We start from the raw sequence: 27,663 nt of genomic DNA, 5'->3' as shown, positions 1-27,663 counted from the left end.
ATATATGACTGCAGCCAATCTTTTGCACTGTACACTTTGATAAATGTGACATGCTTTGTGAGGGTGACAAAAAGGACCTTTACTGCAAAGACACAAACATGGTAATAATTTGGTAGAGTGTGTTGTATTTCTGTAAGTGTAGCAGGTGGGGTTTTTAAACAATAGTGCCCCAGCTGTGTTCAACTGTAAAAATTTCAACAACACTGCTGTACCTATTAAACAAATACCAGAACAATACACAAGTCATTGTCATGTTAGTGTTATGGCAGTGTTAAGAATTGTTTACCCCCCAAGGTAAATAGGGGTTGACAGAGTGCATAAAGCAACAGATGGACTACACCCAGTAATTGTATAACAGCAAGTTTATCTTTAAGAGGCAGACAAAATGGTATTAGTATGGGCAGCTTATGAAATAATCACTGAATGCACATACCAAATAGGCGTACCTAATAAGGTGTACTGGTACCAGATACCACATAACTTTTTAGAATCTATGTCAGCTCTGACCCACTGAGTATCTGACTTTATGTGGTACTGTAGTATCTGGTTCCAGTATTGTCAGCAGGTCCTTCAGCATCTGTACTATGCAAAATAGATAATCCTAAAGTGCATTCTGGTGCCATCTCTTACACAGGTAAACAATGCACTGTTATGACATTATGACAATGTGCATTTTGGCACTAAATTGCAGCAATGCTTTGTATACTGTTTCTTATTAAATAAGCTTTGGTTTAGGTGATCATTTAATCAGTGCCTCATTAAGTAGGATGATGTGTGCCTGTGATTTAATTCAACAGACACTGGAATATTACATCTGAAGTGGTCTCTTATTAGAGTGAGAGAGAGAGAGAGAGAGAGAGAGAGAGAGAGAGAGAGAGAGAGAGAGAGCTAACGAAAGAGAAAGAGAGAGTTGCAATTGATTAAATGTTTGTTTGGGTTTATTTGTGAATTTCTGGATGAGTGTTCTGGAGAAATTTTTGAGAAGATTCACCTCAAGCTTTCTTTCTACTCTTTCCGGTAGTAGCATTGTGTGCTGCTTGTTGAGGCCCTTTAGCCTTCCACACATTGCTGAAAAAGTTCTATTTAAGTGATTTAATAGGGCCAAAAATAATCTGACTTGGTTGTGCCTAGTCTCACCAAGCCCAATTGTAAATGACCTTAGTTTAATTCATTTTTCCCCACAAGGACAGCTGGTTTTACACAATTTTCTTTTAATATTTTTTATTTTTTAAATATTAATAAAAAATATATAAAATATAAATTCCACACTTTATTTTCACAGTTTGTCCCTAACTGATGATATATGAAAATATTATATAAATATAATACTAATTCTTTTATTTAAACAAAAGTTAGCTTAGCCATAATTTAATAAACAAAACATTTTTGATTTATTATTTTAATTACAGATATTTACCATATTAGTGGGGTGGTAGTTTAGATGTAGGCCACTGTCACATAATGGAGATGAAGTTCCACTGCTCTGGTCACATGGTACACCTGAGTAATAAATACAATCTCATTTTAAGAGTCAACTGTTGCCATAAATGAAATGCATATGCAAAATAATACAGCTTATCTACCACAAAAATGATTTTTTTTTTAAACTTCTGACAAGCACCTTAGCTTGTGTTGTAGGAAATCCAGAGTTGCTAATACTCTTGTGTTTTATACAGTAAAAACTAGTAATATAATGTGTAGAAATATAAAAGTAAATACATACATGTGCAGTCTTCACAAAGTGGCAACTTTAAAAAGGCAGGAGTCCTCTTTAAAAAAGACACAGTCAGAGTTACTTCTTCCCCAGCATTGCGTAGAACCTGAACCTATAAGAAAGAAGTTTTACACTTTAAATTACTGTTTTTTGTTGGAATTTGTTATTAAAAACTGTCAAATAATGTATTATTTAAACATACCACTTCTTCGTGGCGATAACTTCTTACATTTATTCCATTTATCTGTAAAAAATGACCCAGATCATGTTAGCGCAGCCAAATAGTGATCACAGGTCATCAGGAGCTGAAATCGACCCCCCCCCCACAATTAATACATTTTGACCAAGGATAGGCCTCATACTGCATAGTCAGGACCAGTCATTTAAATCCTAATTAGGCACTATGTATGTTTCAAAATGTATTATGTACTAAAATATTAGTTTGATATTATCAGTGACTAATGACAAAGCATGTTAGAAAACAAAAAACTCACCTGGAGAATCCCATCTCCTATAAAAAGAAGACCAGAAAGCTCAGCTGTGGAAATAAAGGTTATATATTAGGTAAAGAAGAGTAATAAACATTTAAACTAAAGGTAAATGAGGTGAATAAAGTAACTTACCCTTCTGTTCTTTTGATATTTTTGATATCACAGTAGGGATCTTATGTTCTGCACCACCCTATTAATATATAAAAATAGGCACAAACATATTTTTGAATCATTCAATAGGGGTGGATACAGTACAAATACCCTACACACAGTATGCATGCATACCTTAATACTCAGGCCAAATCCTCCAATTGTCTGTCGACGTATGCTTACAGTTCTTTCCTATAAAAATAATATACACTGGGTTCAAAACAGATCAGTTGTACTTAACCATTAGCTGACCGTAGGCCTTTATGTCATCAAATTATTGTAATTTTTACAATAAACTGTTTAAAATAAATGAAATCATAAAGATCTACTATGTAAAGAAGCTCATCTTATGACTGTACAATTTCTAAGTTTTATGAGTGTGATTGCAGTAGGCAATACACTAGGATGACAGTCTTATTATTAGTGTGACTGCAGTAAACACTCACACTATTGTTATCTGATAGTCCTTGGCAACTGCCTCGCAACACATTAACAATAACATGGCAACAGCTTAGCAACCTCGGCACATCTTGGCAACTGCATAGCAAAACATTAGCAACCTTACAGCAACACTGTTAGCAGTCCATACACACTTTAAAAGCATGTCGATCTACCATACTTCTGCTCATAGCTTGCACATATACAGTCACCTGCCTGGGCAACTGAGCAAAAGTATTCACACCCCTCCCACACATACATGCTTACATACACCGTAGCAACCAAAAAGAACACCAAAGCAACCACCAAAAGCACTCTAGCAACCACATAACTATGCCTTAGCAATCAAGCCGGTACTTTACCACCCGCCTAGGAACATCCCCAATATCCTTTAACTCATTTAGCAACACATTAGCAACCACCTGATACACCCTGGCCATTGCCTGGCAACATCTTAACAACTGAAAAGCAACGGTTTAGCAACCTTTGAACACATTGACAACTGAGTAGCAAAACCTTAGCAACCACTCAGCAACATTTAACATGTTAGCAATTACACTGATACCATAGCATCCACCTAGGAACACCTTACCAACCACTCTGCATCATCTTAGTAACTGCTTAGCAACTATTTAACAGCAACCTGTTGCCATAGCAACCATCTAGCTATACAGTGCCTTGCAAAAGTATTCAGCCCCCTTGAACTTTTCAACCTTTTGCCACATTTCAGGCTTCAAACATAACGATATGAAATTGTAATTTTTTGTGAAGAATCAACAACAAGTGGGACACAATCGTGAAGTGGAACGAAATTTATTGGATATTTTAAACTTTTTTTAGAAATAAAAAACTGAAAAGTGGGGCGTGCAATATTATTCAGCCCCCTTGCGTTAATACTTTGTAGCGCCACCTTTTGCTGCGATTACAGCTGCAAGTCACTTGGGGTATGTCTCTATCAGTTTTGCACATCGAGAGACAGAAATTTTTGCCCATTCTTCCTTGCAAAACAGCTCGAGCTCAGTGAGGTTGGATGGAGAGCGTTTGTGAACAGCAGTTTTCAGCTCTTTCCACAGATTCTCGATGGGATTCAGGTCTGGACTTTGACTTGGCCATTCTAACACCTGGATACGTTTATTTGTGAACCATTCCATTGTAGATTTTGCTTTATGTTTTGGATCATTGTCTTGTTGGAAGATAAATCTCCGTCCCAGTCTCAGGTCTTTTGCAGACTGCAACAGGTTTTCTTCCAGAATGGTCCTGTATTTGGCTCCATCCATCTTCCCATCAATTTTAACCATCTTCCCTGTCCCTGCTGAAGAAAAGCAGGCCCAAACCATGATGCTGCCACCACCATGTTTGACAGTGGGGATGGTGTGTTCAGGGTGATGAGCTGTGTTGCTTTTACGCCAAACATAACGTTTTGCATTGTGGCCAAAAAGTTCGATTTTGGTTTCATCTGACCAGATCACCTTCTTCCACATGTTTGGTGTGTCTCCCAGGTGACTTTTTATAGATATCTTTGAGAAATGGCTTTCTTCTTGCCACTCTTCCATAAAGGCCAGATTTGTGCAGTGTACGACTGATTGTGTCCTATGGACAGAGTCTCCCACCTCAGCTGTAGATCTCTGCAGTTCATTCAGAGTGATCATGGGCCTCTTGGCTGCATCTCTGATCAGTCTTCTCCTTGTTTGAGCTGAAAGTTTAGAGTTTTCCATTTCAATATGATCGCTTGCACAGTGCTCCTTGAGATGTTTAAAGCTTGGGAAATCTTTTTGTATCCAAATCCGGCTTTAAACTTCTCCACAACAGTATCTCGGACCTGCCTGGTGTGTTCCTTGGTCTTCATGATGCTCTCTGCGCTTTAAACAGAACTCTGAGACTGTCACAGAGCAGGTGCATTTATACGGAGACTTGATTACACACAGGTGGATTCTATTTATCACCATCAGTCATTTAGGTCAACATTGGATCATTCAGAGATCCTCACTGAACTTCTGGAGTGAGTTTGCTGCACTGAAAGTAAAGGGGCTGAATAATATTGCACGCCCCACTTTTTAGTTTTTTATTTCTAAAAAAAGTTTAAAATATCCAATAAATTTCGTTCTACTTCACGATTGTGTCCCACTTGTTGTTGATTCTTCACAAAAAATTACAATTTCATATCGTTATGTTTGAAGCCTGAAATGTGGCAAAAGGTTGAAAAGTTCAAGGGGGCTGAATACTTTTGCAAGGCACTGTACCTTAACAACCAACAAGTACACCTTGGCAACCACCTAGTAACACATTAGCATTTGCTGAGCATGCTTGTGTTCTTACACAAACACAATTTTTTCACCAAATATTTCACCAAATTTATTTAACCCCCCACATACTCTATCAATGCTGAGCTTTACTTACATAGTGTTGTTAATAGTTAACAGTCTCGGGACTGATGTTTTAGAGGTAAAATGGTGTCAATATCTAAAAAATTGTGAAAGAAGAAATCCAGACAAAACCATGCAAGCAACCACCTAAAATACCATAGCAACCACCCACCAGCACCCTAGCAACAACCTGAAACACCTTAGCCATAGCTCAGTAATCTCTGTACACCCTGGCAACTGCGTAGTAAAACCTAAGCAGCCAACCAGCAACACTTTAGCAACCACTTGTCATTATCTTAGTAACTGCCTAACAACTTTTTAACAACAACCTTTTACTATAGCAACCATCAAGCTGTACCTTGGCAATCAACCAGCAAGACAGCTTAACAACGTGTTAGCAGTTAAACCACTACCATAGCACCTGACAAGCAACCACTAGGCATCATCTTAGCAACTGCCTAGCATGTTGATTTAGATTTCCTGCCATTAAAAACAATTAAATCAGAATGTGTTCATTAGGAGAATTAAATAAAACATACACTTGAATAAAATGGTTCTCCAGACACACAAACAACGTCCTGCTCTTGAATGGTCAAAATGTCTTTGCCCAAATGCAGTCGGACATTAAAAGGCTCTTCATTACCATCTTGCAGTTGATAAATTCCTGTCTTTGCCTGAAAGCATCCAAGAGAAACACAGACATCTATAATGTTTTTTGATAATTATTACATCACAATTAGATCACAATACCATGTATACCATGTTCTCCCATTAATACCACCACATAAGGCTATCATAAAACATTATCATGGCCTGTATTAATTTATACACACATACTAGTGTGTCACATCTCATTTAGCCTTTTGAACAGCATAATAATAGGCATGTATTCTACAAGAGCTAATGAAGTGGTTGTGGTGTGCAGGTGTTGAAAATGTAAACAAATCTCCGTCACATTCTGGTCATTTTAATTTTAAAAAATATATGGTACGCATAGGGTACAATTATTTAATCAGGGAGTGGTAATTTCCAATGTTTGGTATAGGAAAAACTTAGAGGAAATATCACCCCCCTTGTCTAATTAAAGTTCATAAGTACAGTTGAAACAGCGTTATGTTCAACCCAAAATCAGACAAAAGTTGGGACAGGATGGAAAATGCAAATATAAAATGCAGTGTTTCCTACATTCACTTTGACTTTTTTATCATTGCAGACAGAATGATCCCAAGATATTTTATGTTTTGTCTGGTGAACTTCATTCCACAATACACATTTCCACTGGGTGATGGTCCATCATGAGGCTTCTTTTTGCACAATTGAGGTGTAAGTGACGTTTGTAAATGTACAGGGGTTGGACAATGAAACTGAAACACCTGGTTTTAGACCACAATAATTTATTAGTATGGTGTAGGGCCTCCTTTTGCGGCCAATACAGCGTCAATTCGTCTTGGAAATGACATATACAAGTCCTGCACAGTGGTCAGAGGGATTTTAAGCCATTCTTCTTGCAGGATAGTGGCCAGGTCACTACGTGATGCTGGTGGAGGAAAACGTTTCCTGACTCGCTTCTCCAAAACACCCCAAAGTGGCTCAATAATATTTAGATCTGGTGACTGTGCAGGCCATGGGAGATGTTCAACTTCACTTTCATGTTCATCAAACCAATCTTTCACCAGTCTTGCTGTGTGTATTGGTGCATTGTCATCCTGATACACGGCACCGCCTTCAGGATACAATGTTTGAACCATTGGATGCACATGGTCCTCCAGAATGGTTCGGTAGTCCTTGGCAGTGACGCGCCCATCTAGCACAAGTATTGGGCCAAGGGAATGCCATGATATGGCAGCCCAAACCATCACTGATCCACCCCCATGCTTCACTCTGGGCATGCAACAGTCTGGGTGGTACGCTTCTTTGGGGCTTCTCCACACCGTAACTCTCCCGGATGTGGGGAAAACAGTAAAGGTGGACTCATCAGAGAACAATACATGTTTCACATTGTCCACAGCCCAAGATTTGCGCTCCTTGCACCATTGAAACCGACGTTTGGCATTGGCACGAGTGACCAAAGGTTTGGCTATAGCAGCCCGGCCGTGTATATTGACCCTGTGGAGCTCCCGACGGACAGTTCTGGTGGAAACAGGAGAGTTGAGGTGCACATTTAATTCTGCCGTGATTTGGGCAGCCGTGGTTTTATGTTTTTTGGATACAATCCGGGTTAGCACTCGAACATCCCTTTCAGACAGCTTCCTCTTGCGTCCACAGTTAATCCTGTTGGATGTGGTTTGTCCTTCTTGGTGGTATGCTGACATTACCCTGGATACCGTGGCTCTTGATACATCACAAAGACTTGCTGTCTTGGTCACAGATGCGCAAGACGTGCACCAACAATTTGTCCTCTTTTGAACTCTGGTATGTCACCCATAATGTTGTGTGCATTGCAATATTTTGAGCAAAACTGTGCTCTTACCCTGCTAATTGAACCTTCACACTCTGCTCTTACTGGTGCAATGTGCAATTAATGAAGATTGGCCACCAGACTGGTCCAATTTAGCCATGAAACCTCCCACACTAAAATGACAGTTGTTTAAGTTTCATTGTCCAACCCCTGTAACTCTGTATTGTAGTGCTTTGCTAAAGTAATCACTTGCTCATATTAGGGCTGGGCGATTTTCACGATTAATTTGGTTAATTCGAATGAACGTTTTCACGCGATGTTAGAAATGTGACAATCGCAATTGTTTACATACTTTAATTTTTTATTAAAATACTGTCACGAGGCATAAACTGAGCAGATGCTCGCGGAATATAAATCAAGTAAAGTTTAATATCAAAAAGGCAAAAACAGTGTACAAAATCAGCGAAAACTAAAACAGTAAACGGAAGACAACAAGTGTCATACACGGTAACGATTAGATTCAGTAATAAGGACCGCAAACACGATCGGCAAAACGAGACACGAACAGAAGAGTTTAATTAAGATTCACTGAATCGAACACAGCTGAAATGAATCAAAACATGTCTAAGATTCATACTGTCTGAATTGAAATAAAAGACAAAGTAAATGTAAGAATCACAACATTTTATTTGCATTTTCCATACTGTCCAAACTTTGTGATATATAGGGTGTGTTCGAAAAGCTAGGGAGCTGTCTACATAGGCAGCATTTCACGTCATCCTGTGCGCGCTCCCGAGAATGAGGCTGTTCGAAATCCTAGATGCCTTAAAATCCTCACTTCTGAGGCATCTTAACATTTCAATGTTATTTTGGCTCAAGAACGAGTGAGCAGCCGACGCTGCCTTAGTGATCAAGGCAATCCCAGAATTCATCTCTCACAGAAAAATAAACATGGCTGACGGGGCGGAGAAACGAATGGAGTTATTTTCAAACGTAAATAAAATATTACTGATTTTTAACTTGTATAAACTTGTACCGAGTGTTTTTATTTGCAAGTTCGGGCTTGTCAGGAAATTTAACCGTTATCGGTACATGAAGGAAGATGTTATATTGACGTTAGCGTGCTGTGCTACCTCAGTTTATTGGTTTTAATGGCAAGATGCTAAACGCGAAATGCGAAACCCGATGGAATCGCTGTCTAAGTAGTGCGTTCGAATAACCTGACTTATAAGTCCCTGACTTATTAGAATCCTCTCTACTAAGGCAGCTGCCTATGTAGACAGTAAGACAGCAAGGCAGCTCCCTAGGTTTTCGAACACACCCATGGAGTCAGTAACATTGAGTTTTTCTTCATTACACTTCATTCATTCAAATTTCTCCAATGGCTAGGCAGGTTTGTTACTAAGCCATAAGCTTGGAACTTTTGGATAGTCATCCCAATGATGTCTCTAGGAATGTTCAAGGTCTTGGTAATCTTATACTATTGCCCTTTTAGTGCAATGAAATTATCTGCTCTCGGATTTTGTGACAGCTCCTTAGCTTCCACCATGGTTGCAACACACCTTAAACATATCCATGGGTGGTGCATATATAACACTTTATAGCTAAAGTAAATTAAGGGTCATTATTGAGTTCCCAATGGTTTAATCATGCTGTAACCCAACTGTAGGTCAAACAGACTATTAACAAAATACCCTACTATCCTATACTTCAATAATTACCCTCGGGATAAATAAAGTATCTATCTATCTATCTATCTATCTATCTATCTATCTATCTATCTATCTATCTATCTATCTATCTATCTAATACATCATTCATTATTTTTGTCAATTTGTAAGATAATTCAATTAATAAATAGCTGATATAACCACATGGACAAGGGATTATTTTGGCAAACCTTTGTCAAGCACTACAATATGGAGTTACATGCACAAATGCCACTTAAAAGTTTAGTGTGCGAAAAAGAAGCCTTATGTTAACCATGTCCAGAAGCTGCGTCGACTCCTCTGGGCTAGGAAGCATCTAGGATGGACCATCACACAGTGGAAACGTGTACTGTGGTCAGATGAATCAGCATTCCAGGTCTTTTTTTGGAAAAAATGTGCTCCAAAGATGACCATCTAGACTGTTATCAGCAACAAGTCCAAAAGCCAGGGTCTGTCATGGTATGGGGCTGTGTCAGTACCCTTGGCAAAGATCATTTACACTTCTGTGATGGCAGCATTAGTGCAGAGAAGTACATTGAGATCTTAGAGCAACATATGCTGCCTTCAAGACGTCATCTTTTCCAGGGACGTCCATGCATTTTTAACAAGACAATGCAAAACCACATGCTGCACACATTACAAAGGCATGGCTGCATAAAAAGAGGGTACGGGTACTGGACTGGCCTGCCTGCAGTCCTGACCTGTCCCCAATAGAGAATGTGTGGAGAGTTTTGAAACAAAAAATGTGACAATGACGATCACGTACTGTTGCACATCTTAAGACGTGTTTGTAGGAAGAATGGGACAAATAAAACCTTAAACACTAAATCGTTTGGTGTCCTCGGCCAAAAACTTATTTTAAGTGTGGTGAAAAGGAATGACAACATTACAAAGTGGTAAACGCTATACTGTCCCAACTTTTTTTGGAATGTGTTGTAGCCTGAAATGCAGGAATAGATAGTTTATTAATAAATGCAATGAAGTTGACCAGACAAAACATGAAATCTTTCAGGTTCATACTGTCTGCAATCAAATAAAAGTTAAAATAAATGTAAGAAACTCTGTGTTTTTATTTTATTTGTATTTTCCATGCTCTCCCAACTTTTTCTGATTTGGGGTTGTATATATCTGTGGATATCTGTCATGGTATTATCAGTGCCCACAGTATGGGAGACTTGCATATGTGTGAGGGTACCACTGACGAAAAGGCATATATTAGGATTTAAGAGAGATGTATGTTGCTATCCAGATGACATCTTTACCCTTATATGTACAAACTACAATAAAGCTGATCTGTGAAAACATCAGAAACTTTCGTCAATTAAATAAATAATCAAAAGAATTAACAAATCACAGATTCTTTTTTAAAATTGCAGTTTACAAAATGTTTCAACTTTCAAGGCTGATCATCCATGGCAATTGCAGACAAGGTAAAGGGTGACAAAAAAATGGTACAAAGCAGAAACAAGCTTCAATTAGTAACTATGTACCTGTCAAGTATACTGATAAAATAGCCACTGTGTAGGTAAACTGTGGATCTACTTTATACTGTCATCTACAAAAATACCTATCTTTCTTTCTTTCTATCTATCTATCTATCTGTCTGTCTGTCTGTCTGTCTGTCTGTCTAGTTGTCTATCTTTTGTTTGACTGGTGCATATAATTTAAGTAAGTAAGTTTTTTTTCTGCAAGTTCACGATTAGTTTTTAAAAAGGCACACATCAATAATCAGAAAATGTTTTGTAATATGGCAAATAGGCACCTAATTTTGATAATGACTGAGCTACACCACTGCAAATACTAATAGTTGCTGCAGGCCAAATTATTGTTAATACCTTCTAAGAAATGTTCTTATATTGCTTATGATGGGGTCATTCAATCGCAGCATTGCTAAAACTCATTTCAAAGAAATTAAGCAATATGAGTGAGAATGGTGCTTTAGACATACAACAGCTCATCTGCTTCCTATAATATAGATCTATGTGATATACATAATATGCACTGTGACAAAAAAAACCTTGCCTCTTCATTTGAAGCCTTGAAATCCATGTGCCAGTGTCTGGGGGAAAAGCCATGTGGAAAAAACACAAGTTAGGTAATCACTGCAGTATCATGAATAAACAGATCAAGTTTTATATTGCAAATCCTTCTACTGCAAATAATGATGAGTAAATATTTTAGAAATGGTCCAAGACAAACAAAAATTTGATTACATAGCAAAAACATGCCATGGATGGTACAGGTACAAATATTTGATACTTCAATATGCTAGAAGCATAGCAAACAGAAGTTTTAACTGTTTTAAAGAAACTCCTACAGTTTCGTCAGACAAAATATGAAACTGAAATACAGCCACACACATAAAAAGCTATTTAATCTAAAAGCTATTTTTAAGTAAAGTTTGACACTATTAACTTTTCTCTCTTATTTGGTTCCTGCGGAAACTCTCTTTTATATTATTTTATTTATGCATTTTCCCCTTTTTCTCCCAATGCAGTCCATGTTAAATGTTGAAGGAAACAAATGTGTTAGTGGCAACCATTAGATCACTTAACCAAGGATTTTATGGCCGGACTCCAATATGCACTCCACTCTTGATTATTAAGCACAGGATGGGCTCACTGGAATATGCTAGAAGGAGTTCTGTTACACAGTTGTAACTAATTAAAACTGGAACTGTTTGGCCACATGGATCAGCAGTTTGTCTGCTATAAATTCAATGCTGGCTTTTTAAGTTTTATGCTGACAATACACATTTATTGGCTTAGTTAGCTTTAGCAGCTTAGATAAACATAATGACAGTCAGTGGTAAAGACAGTCATGGACAAATAAAAAAAAATTATATTCATGCATTTCTTTCCAATTTTCTCACAGTTTAGTCGTATCCAATTACCAACTCAGTGCGCAGTACCGACCCATCCTTTTCAGGGCTCTAGACTAACGTTTTGCACTGGTTGCACTGGTGCACCTAACTTTTTTTCTTAGGTGCACCTGCACAAAAGTTAGGTGCACCCAAATTTTCGACCGCATCGCATTTAACACCGCAGTTTTACAGGTTCACTTTTTTTTTTTTTTTTTAAATCACTGTCCATACAGGCAATATTGACTTGGAAATAACTAACAATCTGGTCAACATGGCCTCGTCTGATGATCTGTTTGCTGCTGCCTGACAATGAAGGGCAGTGGGGAGAGGGGACACTTGGGCAGTGCATTTATCGCGGCATGTAATGTGTTTTATAGATGCATTGGGCTTTTTCAGCCTTTCAATTCGAAATGTATTAGAACCAGTCACAAATATACTATTGCCGGCCACTGTCTTCTTTACAGTTAATTATAGTATTACAGACTAATTATAGCACACTTATAAAAATTATAAAAATAATAGAGTAAATGTGTATGTATGTGTGTATATCTATTTATATGTGTGTGTATATTTAAAATTATATGTATATGTTTGTGTGTGTGTTAGAGTGTAATCTTAAATGCAGTGCATTATATTATCGGCTTTACTGAATCTTTTACACAGATTCCCAAAATCGCTTGCGGTGCACTCACTGCGTATTTTGACTACATGTATTGTAATATATTTTGGTCTTTTAGTTATTTTTATATTTTACTTAACGAAAATATTGTCGTGTTTTTACTTTCACTATCGCGGCACTTTACCGCTAGCATTAGCCCCTTGCTACTGTAGAGGGTCGGCTCACCTAGCCGCTGTCCGGTGGGGATGCTGCGGGTCTTTTGCTGTGCGGTGGTGGAGGTGTGGGAATAAAGGCACACGACAGGGTCGAGTCACTTTAACTGTTTAGTCAGGACTTAAGTGAGCGTTACAACACTTTACACCGCCGAGCTCCAGAACCCGAACTTCCATTCTGGGGACATCCGGCGAGTCTCATATACAAAACTAAACTTACGGCAGAACGTCCGAACGCACGTGTATAAACCTGGTGCTGCATTCTGATTGGCTGAGCTGAATGTCGCTCACATATCACCGCTACAATATTGTCCCGCCCTTCACTATCTCTGATTGGTTTAGACCATGATATTGGCCTAATGTGTATCTGTTGTTTTTTTTTTCCCTCGGACGCCTGGTCGCACCGGTGCGACCTGAGATTTTTTTTAGTCGCACCATTGATAAATTAGGTCGCACTCTAGAGCCCTGTCATTGTTTTTTTAGTTGCAAATCTCTACCAGTTTGATGTGTAAGTAATTCCACCTTCCATTTAAATAACTAAAAAGGACTTTAAGATGGCAGCATTTTAGATACAGCTTAAAGAACAGGATTTCCCCTTTCACCCACAGTTTGTGTCTGAAATTGGAACACTGTCTATTCAATTATTTTTATTTTATATGGGTGTTTCTTTACATTTGAGACACCCTCAAGGACTAAAGTGTAGGGACGTGTATATTTGGATATATCCAATTAGCCCTATGCACTTTAAAGACCCATGCAGCTTGCTTAACAACCTTTCAGGCTAAGGAGACCAGAAGCCTAGCTGGTCTTACCCAACACATGTGAAGCTAACAACTGTGTCTTTACACTGATCAATGGCAAATTCTTACACAGAACTCTAACAAACAGAATATCACACTATTGTATTTGCGAAGAGGAATTTTCCATCACAAACATGGCCAACCGTGTCAGTTGAGAAATTTGAATCTTTTAACTAGAACATTAAATTGCTGCACTACTCAAAAACCCATGAACAGTGTTTAGTTAATATGATTTAATCAACAAGGTGAATTAAAATATACTGGTGCTGGTCATAAAATTAGAATATCATGAAAAAGTTGATTTATTTCAGTAATTCCATTCAAAAAGTGAAACTTGTATATTATATTCATTCATTACACACAGACTGATATATTTCAAATGTTTATTTCTTTTAATGTTGATGATTATAACTGACAACTAATGAAAACCCCAAATTCAGTATCTCAAAAAATTAGAATATTACTTAAGACCAATACAAAAAAAGGATTTTTAGAAATGTTGGCCAACTGAAAAGTATGAACATGAAAAGTATGAGCATGTACAGCACTCAATACTTAGTTGGGGCTCCTTTTGCCTGGATTACTGCAGCAATGCGGCGTGGCATGGAGTCCATCAGTCTGTGGCACTGCTCAGGTGTTATGAGAGCCCAGGTTGCTCTGATAGTGGCCTTCAGCTCTTCTGAATTGTTGGGTCTGGTGTATCGCATCTTCCTCTTCACAATACCCCATAGATTTTCTATGGGGTTAAGGTCAGGCGAGTTTGCTGGCCAATTAAGAACAGGGATACCATGGTCCTTAAACCAGGTACTGGTAGCTTTGGCACTGTGTGCAGGTGCCAAGTCCTGTTGGAAAATGAAATCTGCATCTCCATAAAGTTGGTCAGCAGCAGGAAGCATGAAGTGCTCTAAAACTTCCTGGTAGACGGCTGCGTTGACCTTGGACCTCAGTAAACACAGTGGACCAACACCAGCAGATGACATGGCACTCCAAACCATCACTGACTGTGGAAACTTTACAATGGACCTCAAGCAACGTGGATTCTGTGCCTCTCCTCTCTTCCTCCAGACTCTGGGACCTTGATTTCCAAAGGTAATGCAAAATTTACTTTCATCAGAGAACATAACTTTGGACCACTCAGCAGTCCTTTTTGTCTTTAGCCCAGGTGAGACGCTTCTGACGCTGTCTCTTGTTCAAGAGTGGCTTGACACAAGGAATGCGACTGCTGAAACCCATGTCTTGCATACGTCTGTGCGTGGTGGTTCTTGAAGCACTGACTCCAGCTGCAGTCGACTCTTTGTGAATCTCCCCCACATTTTTGAATGGGTTTTGTTTCACAATCCTCTCCAGGGTGCGGTTATCCCTATTGCTTGTACACTTTTTTCACCTTGTCCACAAAATCCATTGTGTTTTAAATGTGATGCGGTGCTATCTACCAAAGCCATTACCATTATAGAGACGGAAGAGACAATGGTCTCATATGACGTTACATCCCTTTTCACATGTGTGTTCAGCGGAGTTGCTGGGGCAGTGGAGGTAGTCTATCGGAAATAACAAGGCGACCCAACCCTGAGCAAGAGGACCACCCTTACCACTGACCAGGTGTGCTTACTTCTAAAACTGTGTCTTCAACTTGGTGGACAAACACATCAAGTTCACATGGGAGGATGCAAGAAACAACAGTTTAGCCTTCTGAGATTGTGAAATTCCAATCCAATATGAGGGACATTATGGGGGACTGTATGTATCGCAAACCATTACATACAGACCAGTATTTAAAATTTGACTTTCATCAGCCATTGGACCACAAACGAGGAGTCATCAGGATGCTGTACCACTGAGCTAACAGCATCCCCACTGACACTATGGCCAAAGAAAAAGAGAAATCACATATCAAGAAGGCCCTGGGTAAATGCAGTTATCTTAATTAGCATTCATCAAAAAATGCCCAAACACTGCTCCAGTGGATCTAAGGGAGGAGAAGTACAATTACTGTCTGAGCGCAAACCAATGGTAATTCCATATGTGGCAGCAGTAGCAGAACAACTGAGACGAATATTATCCAAACACCATGTACCAGTTGCTTCCAAACCCAAAAAGACGCTACGCCAAAAATTAGTTCCCCCTAAGGATCGGGTCCCCGACACAAACAGAGTAATATAATGTAAGCTGTTAGATGCCGGAAGGATTGCCGAGAACTGTACATCAGAGAAACTAAACAGCCCCTGGCAAAACAGATGCCACAACATAAAAGATCTACCTCCTTTGGCCAAGACTCTGCGTTTTACACTTAACTGCAGGCCAGTGGCCACTCATTTAATGAAGATGTGCAGATCCTTAATAAGGAAGAACGGGGAGTCAAAAAGGCCATCTATGTAAAGGAACAACCATCCCGAAATCAAAAGGGGCCTCGAGTACATCTTTCACCATCTTACAATGCCGTGATTGCAGCTATACCCCAATTATATGTTAACAGCACACATGGTCATTATAATTAATGGTCATTTAAATTTGCATATGGTGCTGATTAGGGGTGGGTTTATAAAATTGATTTTTCGATTCAAATCGATCTTTATTCGAACGATCCGATATCGATTCATATAAACGCGAGATCGATCTTTTAAATACGCCCCTTTTTACGGTGCACACGAAAATCTGTTACCCCCTTTAATTTCGACCAGCCAGCGTTTTTTCATGAAACGAGATCTGACCTGCACATCAGTTTAGCATGGCAGAAGCTCAAGTTATGACCACTACACAACTTTTTGCACTGATTTTCGCTCGGCGACGGGTCGGTGCTGGATACGGGAGAAACTCGATCAAAACTCGGCTCTCAATCAATGTGAGAAACAGCGAGGGGAAACACAGGGGAGAGGTTGTAAACAGGTGGAGCGCAATATAGTTTCTATCAGAATACATCAGCACACGCGAGTTTTACAGTATTTCTGACCTGATCGTTCTCTACAAAACAAAATATTTATTAACCTCCAACTCACTATAGAACAAGCCATGCTGCTCGTGTTGCCAAATCCACTCAGATTCATTTATTTCATCAGCGTGCACACTTTGATCGCTCGCTACTTGTTGATGTGCATGTTTGGACGTGGTATCATTAAACCTTTCATCACTTCTCACGTGTCTAAATGTGTTGAATCGAAAATCGAATCGAAAAACGAAAATCGAAGTTCGAAGATCGAATCGAATCGGGACCTTGTGAATCGGAATCGAATCGATCCAGGAAATTAGTGGCGATACCCAGCCCTAGTGCTGATCACCTGTTCCATTCCTGAGCAATAGGCCAGTTTCGGTCGCTATGCAAATAAGCTGCACATAAGGTTGGGGTATTCACCACCAGCTCAGACTGAAGAAGTCGGGATGAGTGACGGAACGTACCTACTCACCAAACTTTGATGAACTGATTCAACTTTGTGGACTTCCAGTCTGAGTTTGTGCTGCAATTATCTGTACCTCAATTCTTACAAGTTTACCGTTCCCTGCCACAGAGAAGTGCTATCATAACACGATGCTGGCACCACTGTGTTTCAATGTACTGAGGTACAGTGGGGGAAATAAGTATTTGATCCCCTGCTGATTTTGTAAGTTTACCCCCTTACAAAGACTTGAACAGTCTATAATTTTTATGGAAGGTTTATTTTAACAGAGAGAGACAGAATATCAACAAAAAATCCAGAAAAAAAAACATTAAATAAAAGTTATGAATTAATTTGTATTTAATTAAGGGAAATAAGTATTTGATCCCCTACCAACCAGCAAGAATTCTGACCCCCACAGACCGGTTATGTGCACAAAAGGCACACAAATTAGTCCTGTCCCTGTATGAAAGACTCCTGTCACAGAATCAGTTTCTCGTCAAATCTCTTGACCACCATGGGCAAGACCAAAGAGCTATCAAAGGACGTCAGGGACAAGATTGTAGACCTGCACAAGGCTGGAATGGGCTACAAGACCATCAGCAAGAAGCTTGGTGAGAAAGAGACCACTGTTGGTGCGATAATTCGAAAATGGAAGAAATACAAGATCACAGTCAATCGCCCTCACTCTGGAGCTCCATGCAAGATCTCACCTGGTGGGGTAAGAATGATTCTGAGAAAGGTGAGGTCAGTCCAGAATTACACGGGAGGAGCTTGTCAATGATCTCAAGGGAGCTGGGAGCAGAGAAATGCTGGATATGACCCCAAGAACACCATCCCCACCTGGCATTTCTTTGCCTCCAAAAACGGCGAGTGGAGTTGATGCCAAAGAGCTCAATTTTGGTCTCATCTGACCATATCACATTCTCCCAAGCTTTCTCTGAATCATTCAGGTGTTCATTTTGCAGTCCCCCTCTGCATGGTCATTCCTGCCCCCCTGACCTCCTCTTTCTTTCTAATCCTCCCCTCATTTCTAGTGTATATAAAGTCTTCCCAAAATATATGTAGTTAGATTTTTTGTCGGTCTTCCAAGCTGTGCCCATACATCTATCTGTATGTGTTAATAAACGACTCTACTCCTGAAGACTGGCGGTCTCCTGGCTCCTGAATTTTGCACATGAATTTCTAACAATTGGCAAACTTCAGACGGGCCTGTACATGAGCCTTCTTGAGCAAAGGGACTTTGCGGGCACTGCAGGATCTCAATCCATTACGGCGAAGTGTGTTACTAATGGTTTTCTTGGTGACTGTGCTCCCAGCTCCCTTGAGATCATTGACAAGCTCCTCCCGTGTAATTCTGGACTGACCTCACCTTTCTCAGAATCATTCTTACCCCACCAGGTGAGATCTTGCATGGAGCTCCAGAGTGAGGGTGATTGACTGTGATCTTGTATTTCTTCCATTTTCGAATTATCGCACCAACAGTGGTCTCTTTCTCACCAAGCTTCTTGCTGATGGTCTTGTAGCCCATTCCAGCCTTGTGCAGGTCTACAATCTTGTCCCTGATGTCCTTTGATAGCTCTTTGGTCTTGCCCATGGTGGTCGAGAGATTTGAACGGAAAAACTGATTCTGTGACAGGAGTCTTTTATACAGGGACAGGACTAATTTGTGTGCCTTTTGTGCACATAACCGGTCTGTGGGGGTCAGAATTCTTGCTGGTTGGTAGGGGATCAAATACTTATTTCCCTTAATTAAATACAAATTAATTTATAACTTTTATTTAATGTTTTTTTTTTCTGGATTTTTTGTTGATATTCTGTCTCTCTCTGTTAAAATAAACCTTCCATAAAAATTATACACTGTTCAAGTCTTTGTAAGGGGGTAAACTTACAAAATCAGCAGGGGATCAAATACTTATTTCCCCCACTGTATAAGCCAGTTGAAGTGCAGTGCCTGCTTATTAATCCAACATAGTGTTTGCTCTTCTGCCCAAAAAGTTTCATTTATATCTCATCAGACCAGACAATATTTTCCCTCATGTTACCACAGTTCTTTACATGCTGTCTAACAAACTCTAAGTGAGTTGTTTTATCTTGGTTAGTGTTGTGATGAGCAAGGATCTTATATGGACAACACTGTAAATAAAATACACCTTGGACACATTCGCACACAGTTAGAAAAAAAATAAAAGTACTTAATTTAAAGGCGGCCATGTTTTTTAAATCAAAAATTGAATTACTTAGTGAAAACCAACACAGACATGTCTAATGTCTAATGATAAAATTTTATGTCACCATTGTAACATTCAAAATAGTAATTTGGATTAGTTCATCGTACCTATTTCGGGAAATTAAAAAAAAAATGTGGTTGTCAGTCAGGCTGAGGGGGGCATTGCCCCCCCAAATTGTGTCTTTGCCCCCCCAAGCACAATGCAAGCAACGGCTATTTTTAAAATTATCTCTGAACCAATCACAAAAATGCATTTTGTTTTACAGTGTGAAGATATTTCCTTGCTTATTCCTGATTGGCTCTTTGAGTCATATAAAATGAAATACAATTAGATAATCTTTTTTCTCCATTTACATAATCAACATGTATTTTTTAATCATTGGGTTTTAAGTTTAAGTTCGAAAACATGCATTTTTATTTCTTTACCTCATACATCACTTTAAGCCAGTATCAATAGCTTGGCTGTCATCATTCATGCACAAATCAAGCCTTGAATATATTTCTGGCTTCAAAAACATGACTATCAACATGCCCCCTCATAAGGTTTTACTGCCCCCCCAAGCAAAGCAGTCCAGAACCGGGGCTGTTGTCAGTATTGTTGCCATCCTATGATCCTGTTCAGCCTAAAAGCTCAAAGTTTGTTGTTATTTACAGTTAATGTGCAGAACAGTGCCATTTAAGACTTTTATTAGCATAATAATTACCTTCATAAATAATTACCTTCATTTAACAAAACTTTCTTAAAACGTACACACAATTATCTTATTTTGTCTTATTTATCTTATCATCTTATATTTTAAGAAAACTATAAATATACTAGTGATCTATAAAACTAATTTTTAATATTAAAAGATCCATAGGTTGTTCAAAAACCCTCTTAATTACCATCTAAACAGCATTCATTTTAACAGTTCAGTTATTTCTTAGGAAAAAGTCACTGAATATACTGTACCTTTCATGTTCCATTTACATGGGTATTTATAAATTGACTGAAAGGTTTTTTTTACAATTTAGTTGTAAAGTAGAGCAGTTTAAACATTTTTTCAAATGTACAATTGCTATGATAGCATTTTATAGTAAATAAAACATACTATGACATTTTACCTGAATTAATTCCCATAGTAAAATAGTATGTAACCTAGCAAATCTACCTCTTCTGAACATGTATCCGCCATGTGCGCATACATTTCTTAATGATTTTGTCACTGAATAAACGAATTACCAATGTATATTCTTTAATAATATGCTTAGGCCAATGTCACAATTCGTTCTTGCGCAAATACACTTATCGTTTCGGTAAATGTATCTGTAGCTCAATTGCAAGTTAATTTGCGCATGCATATGGCATTGCAATATTGCTATGTATATCAGAATGTATTTACTTTATGTCATAACCTTACCTAATCTGTAAAAAGATGCTTATCTGGTTCTTATTTCAGCCCATGACACAGAGCAGATGTAGCCGGACACTGGTTGGTTGGCAAATAGCAGAAAGAAATCTGCTTCGGTATTCCTCATCAGGAGGCTACGTAAAGCGACTTCTGCTGGTACAATCACTGAAAATTAATAGACCGGTGACTCTTCTCTCGTTTAGCATCCTCAGCAGCAATTCACAAGCATTGTTCTTCCACCTTTCTCTCTCTACTCGTTTACTACTTGAGTAGTCCATTATATTCACCGAACCATCTTCATCGAGTCAAGCACACACCCAGCACTGAACGGCTGAAACGACGGAAGCTGCGCTGAGTCCACAGGCGCCTCAGTGTGGGTGGAGGCTTTGGCTTTCAGTGTTATCAGAAAAAACAAGCATAGCAGCGCGCCATGCCTCACCTAATTAACATCATGCGTGCCTGGCCTGGAAAAAAAAAACGCTTAAATGATATGGTTAGCACATTGTATTTGCACTAATTGCATTGCATTTAAAATTTATTGCATTTAAAATTGCGTGTCAGGAAGCAATTGCAGTGTACTTGAGTATTCAACACATTGACCAAAAGCATAGGGACGTCTATTCTAATTGATTTTAACTGTTTAAGGTATAACCATTTCCAGTGGCGCCTCTGGCACAGAAAGCCTGACGGGGCTCAACAAACTCTATTAGGCAGTATCCGACTTGTCAGCAAAACTACACACAAATCTACTTGCTCAAACACAATCCAAACACAAACTCACCTTATCAATAAAGTCAAAAATGCATACATTAACATAAAGCAGGAGTTACCAAAGTGGAGACCGGGACATGAGCATCACCAATTACAGCATTTGATCTCACACAACTGTTATTTTACCTTGTCATAGAGCATCACATAAAGAATCCGAAGTGGATGACAATTGAGCAAGGCCCAAACCCACTGTGCTCCAGGGGCACCGTACAATATCTGACCCTGCGCTTTGACCCCAGCTTCCAAAACCAGCTGGGATGTTTGAATATGTATATATGACAAATAAGGCATTCTATTCTATTCTATTCTATTAAACTGTCGACTTCATTATCATATTGCCTTGCAATTAATAATGGTTTACATATATACAGTGGGGGAAATAAGTATTTGATCCCCTGCTGATTTTGTAAGTTTACCCCCTTACAAAGACTTGAACAGTCTATAATTTTTATTTTTAACAGAGAGAGACAGAATATCAACAAAAAATCCAGAAAAAAAAAACATTAAATAAAAGTTATAAATTAATTTGTATTTAATTAAGGGAAATAAGTATTTGATCCCCTACCAACCAGCAAGAATTCTGACCCTCACAGACCGGTTATGTGCCCATTAGGCACACAAATTAGTCCTGTCCCTGTATAAAAGACTCCTGTTACAGAATCAGTTTCTTCCGTTCAAATCTCTCGACCACCATGGGCAAGACCAAAGAGCTATCAAAGGACGTCAGGGGCAAGATTGTAGACCTGCACAAGGCTGGAATGGGCTACAAGACCATCAGCAAGAAACTTGGTGAGAAAGAGACCACTGTTGGTGCGATAATTCGAAAATGGAAGAAATACAAGATCACAGTCAATCGCCCTCGCTCTGGAGCTCCATGCAAGATCTCACCTGGTGGGGTAAGAATGATTCTGAGAAAGGTGAGGTCAGTCCAGAATTACACGGGAGGAGCTTGTCAATGATCTCAAGGGAGCTGGGAGCAGAGAAATGCTGGATATGACCCCAAGAACACCATCCCCACCGGGCATTTCTTTGCCTCCAAACACGGCGAGTGGAGTTGATGCCAAAGAGTTCAATTTTGGTCTCATCTGACCATATCACATCCTCCCAAGCTTTCTCTGAATCATTCAGGTGTTCATTGGCAAACTTCAGACGGGCCTGTACTTGAGCCTTCTTGAGCAGAGGGACTTTGCGGGCACTGCAGGATCTCAATCCATTACGGCGAAGTGTGTTACTAATGGTTTTCTTGGTGACTGTGCTCCCAGCTCCCTTGAGATCATTGACAAGCTCCTCCCGTGTAATTCTGGACTGACCTCACCTTTCTCAGAATCATTCTTACCCCACCAGGTGAGATCTTGCATGGAGCTCCAGAGCGAGGGCGATTGACTGTGATCTTGTATTTCTTCCATTTTCGAATTATCGCACCAACAGTGGTCTCTTTCTCACCAAGCTTCTTGCTGATGGTCTTGTAGCCCATTCCAGCCTTGTGCAGGTCTACAATCTTGTCCCTGACGTCCTTTGATAGCTCTTTGGTCTTGCCCATGGTGGTCGAGAGATTTGAACGGAAGAAACTGATTCTGTGACAGGAGTCTTTTATACAGGGACAGGACTAATTTGTGTGCCTCATGGGCACATAACCGGTCTGTGGGGGTCAGAATTCTTGCTGGTTGGTAGGGGATCAAATACTTATTTCCCTTAATTAAATACAAATTAATTTATAACTTTTATTTAATGTTTTTTTTCTGGATTTTTTGTTGATATTCTGTCTCTCTCTGTTAAAATAAACCTTCCATAAAAATTATAGACTGTTCAAGTCTTTGTAAGGGGGTAAACTTACAAAATCAGCAGGGGATCAAATACTTATTTCCCCCACTGTACACTGATCAGCCATAACATTAAAACCACCTTCTTGTTTCCACACTCACTGAGCAGGTATTATTTAGGTGGTGGATCATTCTCAGCACTGCACTGACAATGACATATTGCTGGTGTGTTAGTGTGTGTTCTGCTGGTATGAGTGGAGCAGACACAGCAGTGCTGCTGGAGTTTTTAAATACCGTGTCCACTCACTGTCCACTGTCTCTTTTAGACGCTTCTACCTAGTTGGTCCACCTTGTAGATGTAAAGTCAGAGATGATCGCTCATCTATTGTTGCTGTTTGAGTTGGTCATCTTCTAGACCTTCATCAGTGGTCACAGGACGCTGCCTACAGGGCGCTGTTGGCTGGATATATTTTTGGTTGGTGGACTATTCTCAGTCCAGCACAGACAGTGAGGTGTTACATATAAATATATATATTGTTTTTTTCCAAGGAATTTTTTCCCATAAGGATGTATGGGAAACCTGTTCATGCATTTCGTGGTTCAGAGGAACTGCATATATTTTAGGCTAATCTAAAATAACGGTGATTTTTGACACTTATACACTGAAAATAACAGTGAAACACTGAAATACAACTGAAAAACAGTTAAATACAATAAAACCTGCTCTTTACCTTTAGTTCTTTATAGTTTTCTTATGCTTGTAGTAGTGGAGATGCTTGATCTTGGAATACTGTTTCCTTAGCGAGCTCAGTAATTCGCATGAGAAGTGACAAAACCACTTTTGAGCTGGCTGTGCCGTTATTTCTTATGGAGTGTGGCTTAATGTGACTTATTGTAAGGAAACAAGCAAGGAATTTCATTAGTGGAGAGAACTTATGAGCAGTAAAAATGAATAGAGGTTTAGTGTTCCTGTGTTGTTCTTTTAATACATTAAGTCACATTAAGCTTTTTTTTACGTTAAGCATTTTAGACTCGGAAAAGCTGATTCTTACAATTTCTCAGCACCCTGAGCTGTGACACAAGTTTAAAAGTAAAACAGGAAAAAAATCGAGCTAAACACAGACACATGTGCACTCTTTCAGAGTGGATTTGATGGTTATTTCACACAAATGTCTCAAATTCGTCTCATATTCGCACTTTAATAACAAAGCGGCTATTCAAAGCTTTATTTAAAACCACTTGTGCTAGTCTGAATTAGGTGGAGCAAAGCTGCCTACAAAACATGGAATGGATCCAGAAACGCTCAAAATTGATTGAACTGGAGAAGCAAATACAAGTATGACCATGGCAGCAGAGAAGAGACTGTGATGAAAAAACTTTACTGAACATGAGATCTCTGTTAAAGCAAATAGTTTTAAGACATCCAATTATTAAGGATAAACAACGCACAGCTGTAGAATCCGAGAAACAGAATGCCTGGAAATCTATTTGTAATGAATTCAATGCAATGCATGAACATACATCTACAAGAACAATACAACAACTCCAGGTTTAAAACAGTGCTTGTGTATGTGATGTAATTTGCATTTATCTGAACTGTTCTGGTTACAAGGAGAAGGTCATATGGACAGAAGAATGGACATAGAATTTTACCTTAGTTCACCTGGGTTGTAGCATCAGCGAAGTTTATGTACTGTCCTCTTAGTTCACAAATGGCCCTGCATATTCTGTGAATGACTTTACATACTGTTGGTTCACTGACATCAAATAAATCGCCAATTTCTTAATGAAAGGTGCCACACACCAAAAACCTTATGCAAAATATGAGCACCTGGAGACAAACTGGTAAAGGCTGTCCTCGCTAAGTCACAGATGGCATCTGTTTTATACATTCTAAAACAATCTCAAAAACTAATGTCATCAAAATTATGTAACGGGTCACTTTTGTCAGCATGAACAAGTCTAGCTGGTGGTACTCGCTGGTCTTCATTGACACAGTCCAAGTAATCCATTTGTCTTCTTTGACAAATAACATTAATCTGAAGTTAAACCTGCCTCATGTGATGTATAAATTAAGCCTCAATTTAGTCCTTCAATAACTCTAATCTTCCTTCAAGAAATCAAATTAGATAATTCAAAACTAGGCTAAATGTAGGCCTATTTTAAGCCACAACTGAGAAAGAATCATAAAACAAATTACAATATACAAACTATAAAAAAAAATAAAAAAAATGAAAGAAAGAAAGAAAAGAAAAGAGCAAGTATTAGCAACATTTATCTTTTCCAGAAAATGAAAAGTCTTGATGGCCTTTTTATATAATTTATATAATATTAAGCTGGGAATCACATAGTAATTTTTAGTCTAAAATTAGGTTTAGTGAAAGTTATTCTGTCTTTGTGTAAATAGAATTTTTCTAGAAGGGTTATACGCTTTAAGGTATCATAATTAGAGAAAAGACTTATATTACCCAAAAGGAACAACACCATTGTTTTATTAGTATAAATTAACCTATGAAAGGCTGCTGAATAAACATAGGAATAAAACAAATGTGTAATTGTCTCCAGTTCAGAGTTACAAAAAGTAACTACAAAAAGGTGTTTAAAGTCCATTTACTATGCATCTAGCATCAGCTAGAAGTTTGCTAACATTACAGGGAGTTTGTTACACTTAAAGCTGCATGCAAGTAAAAATTGCAGTCTGCTACGTTTGTCAAAAACTAAATCGGTATATAAAACCAATCCCTAAACAGGGTTTTCATTTGTTGGAATATAAAGATGCTAATAGCCTGTAATCAGAATTGAGTAATGTTATTGGGTGCCAGTTATCAAAATAAAGTCTTTATTAGTCTTTGGAATCAATCTAATTACTCCCTGCTTCATAGTTTCTGTTAACTCCCCCTTTTCAACACATTCTTTAAAGACTTCCAAAAGAAATTCCCTGATATTTTGCCAAAATGTTTGGTAAAAACTCAAAAGGTAAACCATCAGGTCCAGGGCTATGGAAAGGAGTCTTGTTGGTAGTCATATCCAGCTCCAATAATGTGAAATATTTTCACAGTTATTGTGGCAATCTTAAGTAATAGTAGAATTAAATGGAGACACTTTCTTAAAGAACGAATGCAGAGTAGGGATTTTTGAATAGTTTGATTATGCCCTCTTTTTTCAGGTAAAAAAAAAATTAGTTCCTTTTTCTAATTTCCAATTCAAGCCATTTGGCCCTTGACCTCCCTTAGTCTTTTCAATATAAAACAAATTAAGTTCTTTCCTAGGTTTATGTAATTTTTTTCATGATCATTACTGAGCAAAGGTCTCTCTCTTCTGGCCTTCGTGATCATTGATGATTCATGGCGACACAGTGAATAGTAGCTCTGTACATCCTTCTGTCTTCAGCCATTTTAATTAACGTTGATATTGTAGTGTTCATTGTCTCGGTGATGTTGTTGATCCATCGTGTTGCAGGTTTTTCACGTCCGCGTTTTCCACTAACTTTGCCGAGCATGATATCTTTCTCCAGTGATTGGTGTCTAGCAGTATGTCCAAAGTATGATAGTTGCATCTTTGCTATTTTCGCTCGTAATCTCATTTCGGGTTTGATTTCGTCCAGTATTGATTGATTAGTTCTCCTGGCTGTCCATGGCACTCAGAGAATCCTTCTCTAACACCACATCTCAAAACTGTCTATCTTCTTCCAATAAGTCTTCTTGATTGTCCAGCTTTCACATCCATATATCATAGTTGGGAGCACCAGACAGTTTACTAGTCGTACCTTGGTTCTAAGTCTGATGTCTTTGCATTTCCATACTTTGTCCATTTTTTTTAATGTTGTCTTGCCTATAGCAATTCTTCGTCTGATTTCTTCTGTGTTTGAGGCCTTGTTGTTCACGATTAATCCGAGCAGGGTGAACTCATTGGCTATTTCAATGGTTTCCCCATCTATCTGAAATTCATCCATGCTATTTGTGGCCAGTATTTTTGTCTTCTTCATATTCAGTGTCAGGCCTATTTCCTTGCTGCATCTTTTCACTTTGACCATTAGATCTCGGAGGTCTTTGCTTTCGGCCAGTATAGTTGTGTCATCAGCATACCTCAGATTATTCACTGTTCTGCCACCTATTTTGATGCCTCGGTCATCTTCATACACCCCTGCATTACGCATGATCTGTATTAGATGCTCTGGTACTCCCATGTTCCGAAGTGATGTCCACAGTCTTTCATGAACTACACAATCAAATGCTTTCTGATAGTCAATAAAGCACATGTAGACTTCTTTTTGGTGTTCTTTTGACTTTTCCATGATCCACCGGACATCCGCTATTATATCTCTTATACCTCTGCCTTTTCTGAATCCTGCTTGATTGTCTGGTAGCTATCGTTCAGTATAAGGTT

General features: G+C 38.8%; 1 protein-coding gene across 1 annotated transcript in view; it reads right to left on the bottom strand.

The window, feature by feature from the left end:
• Positions 1 to 27,463, bottom strand: part of sntg1 (syntrophin, gamma 1) — a 56,622-nt gene extending 29,159 nt beyond the window's left edge. The window contains exons 1-9 of the mRNA XM_062992285.1: positions 27,044 to 27,463; positions 5,696 to 5,830; positions 3,353 to 3,370; positions 2,491 to 2,547; positions 2,338 to 2,395; positions 2,209 to 2,252; positions 1,917 to 1,958; positions 1,724 to 1,826; positions 1,418 to 1,500 (exon numbers count right to left, since the gene is read on the bottom strand). Coding sequence (XP_062848355.1) covers positions 1,418 to 1,500; positions 1,724 to 1,826; positions 1,917 to 1,958; positions 2,209 to 2,252; positions 2,338 to 2,395; positions 2,491 to 2,547; positions 3,353 to 3,370; positions 5,696 to 5,830; positions 27,044 to 27,463 — 960 coding nt within the window. The remainder of the gene's footprint in view (positions 1 to 1,417; positions 1,501 to 1,723; positions 1,827 to 1,916; positions 1,959 to 2,208; positions 2,253 to 2,337; positions 2,396 to 2,490; positions 2,548 to 3,352; positions 3,371 to 5,695; positions 5,831 to 27,043) is intronic.
• Positions 27,464 to 27,663: the final 200 nt, after the last annotated feature.

Source organism: Trichomycterus rosablanca, chromosome 3 (genome assembly GCF_030014385.1).
Source record: "Trichomycterus rosablanca isolate fTriRos1 chromosome 3, fTriRos1.hap1, whole genome shotgun sequence".
Taxonomy (NCBI): Eukaryota; Metazoa; Chordata; class Actinopteri; order Siluriformes; family Trichomycteridae; genus Trichomycterus; species Trichomycterus rosablanca.
The sequence above is the reverse complement of the archived record's forward strand: the minus strand, read 5'-3'. Positions and strand labels throughout refer to the sequence as shown.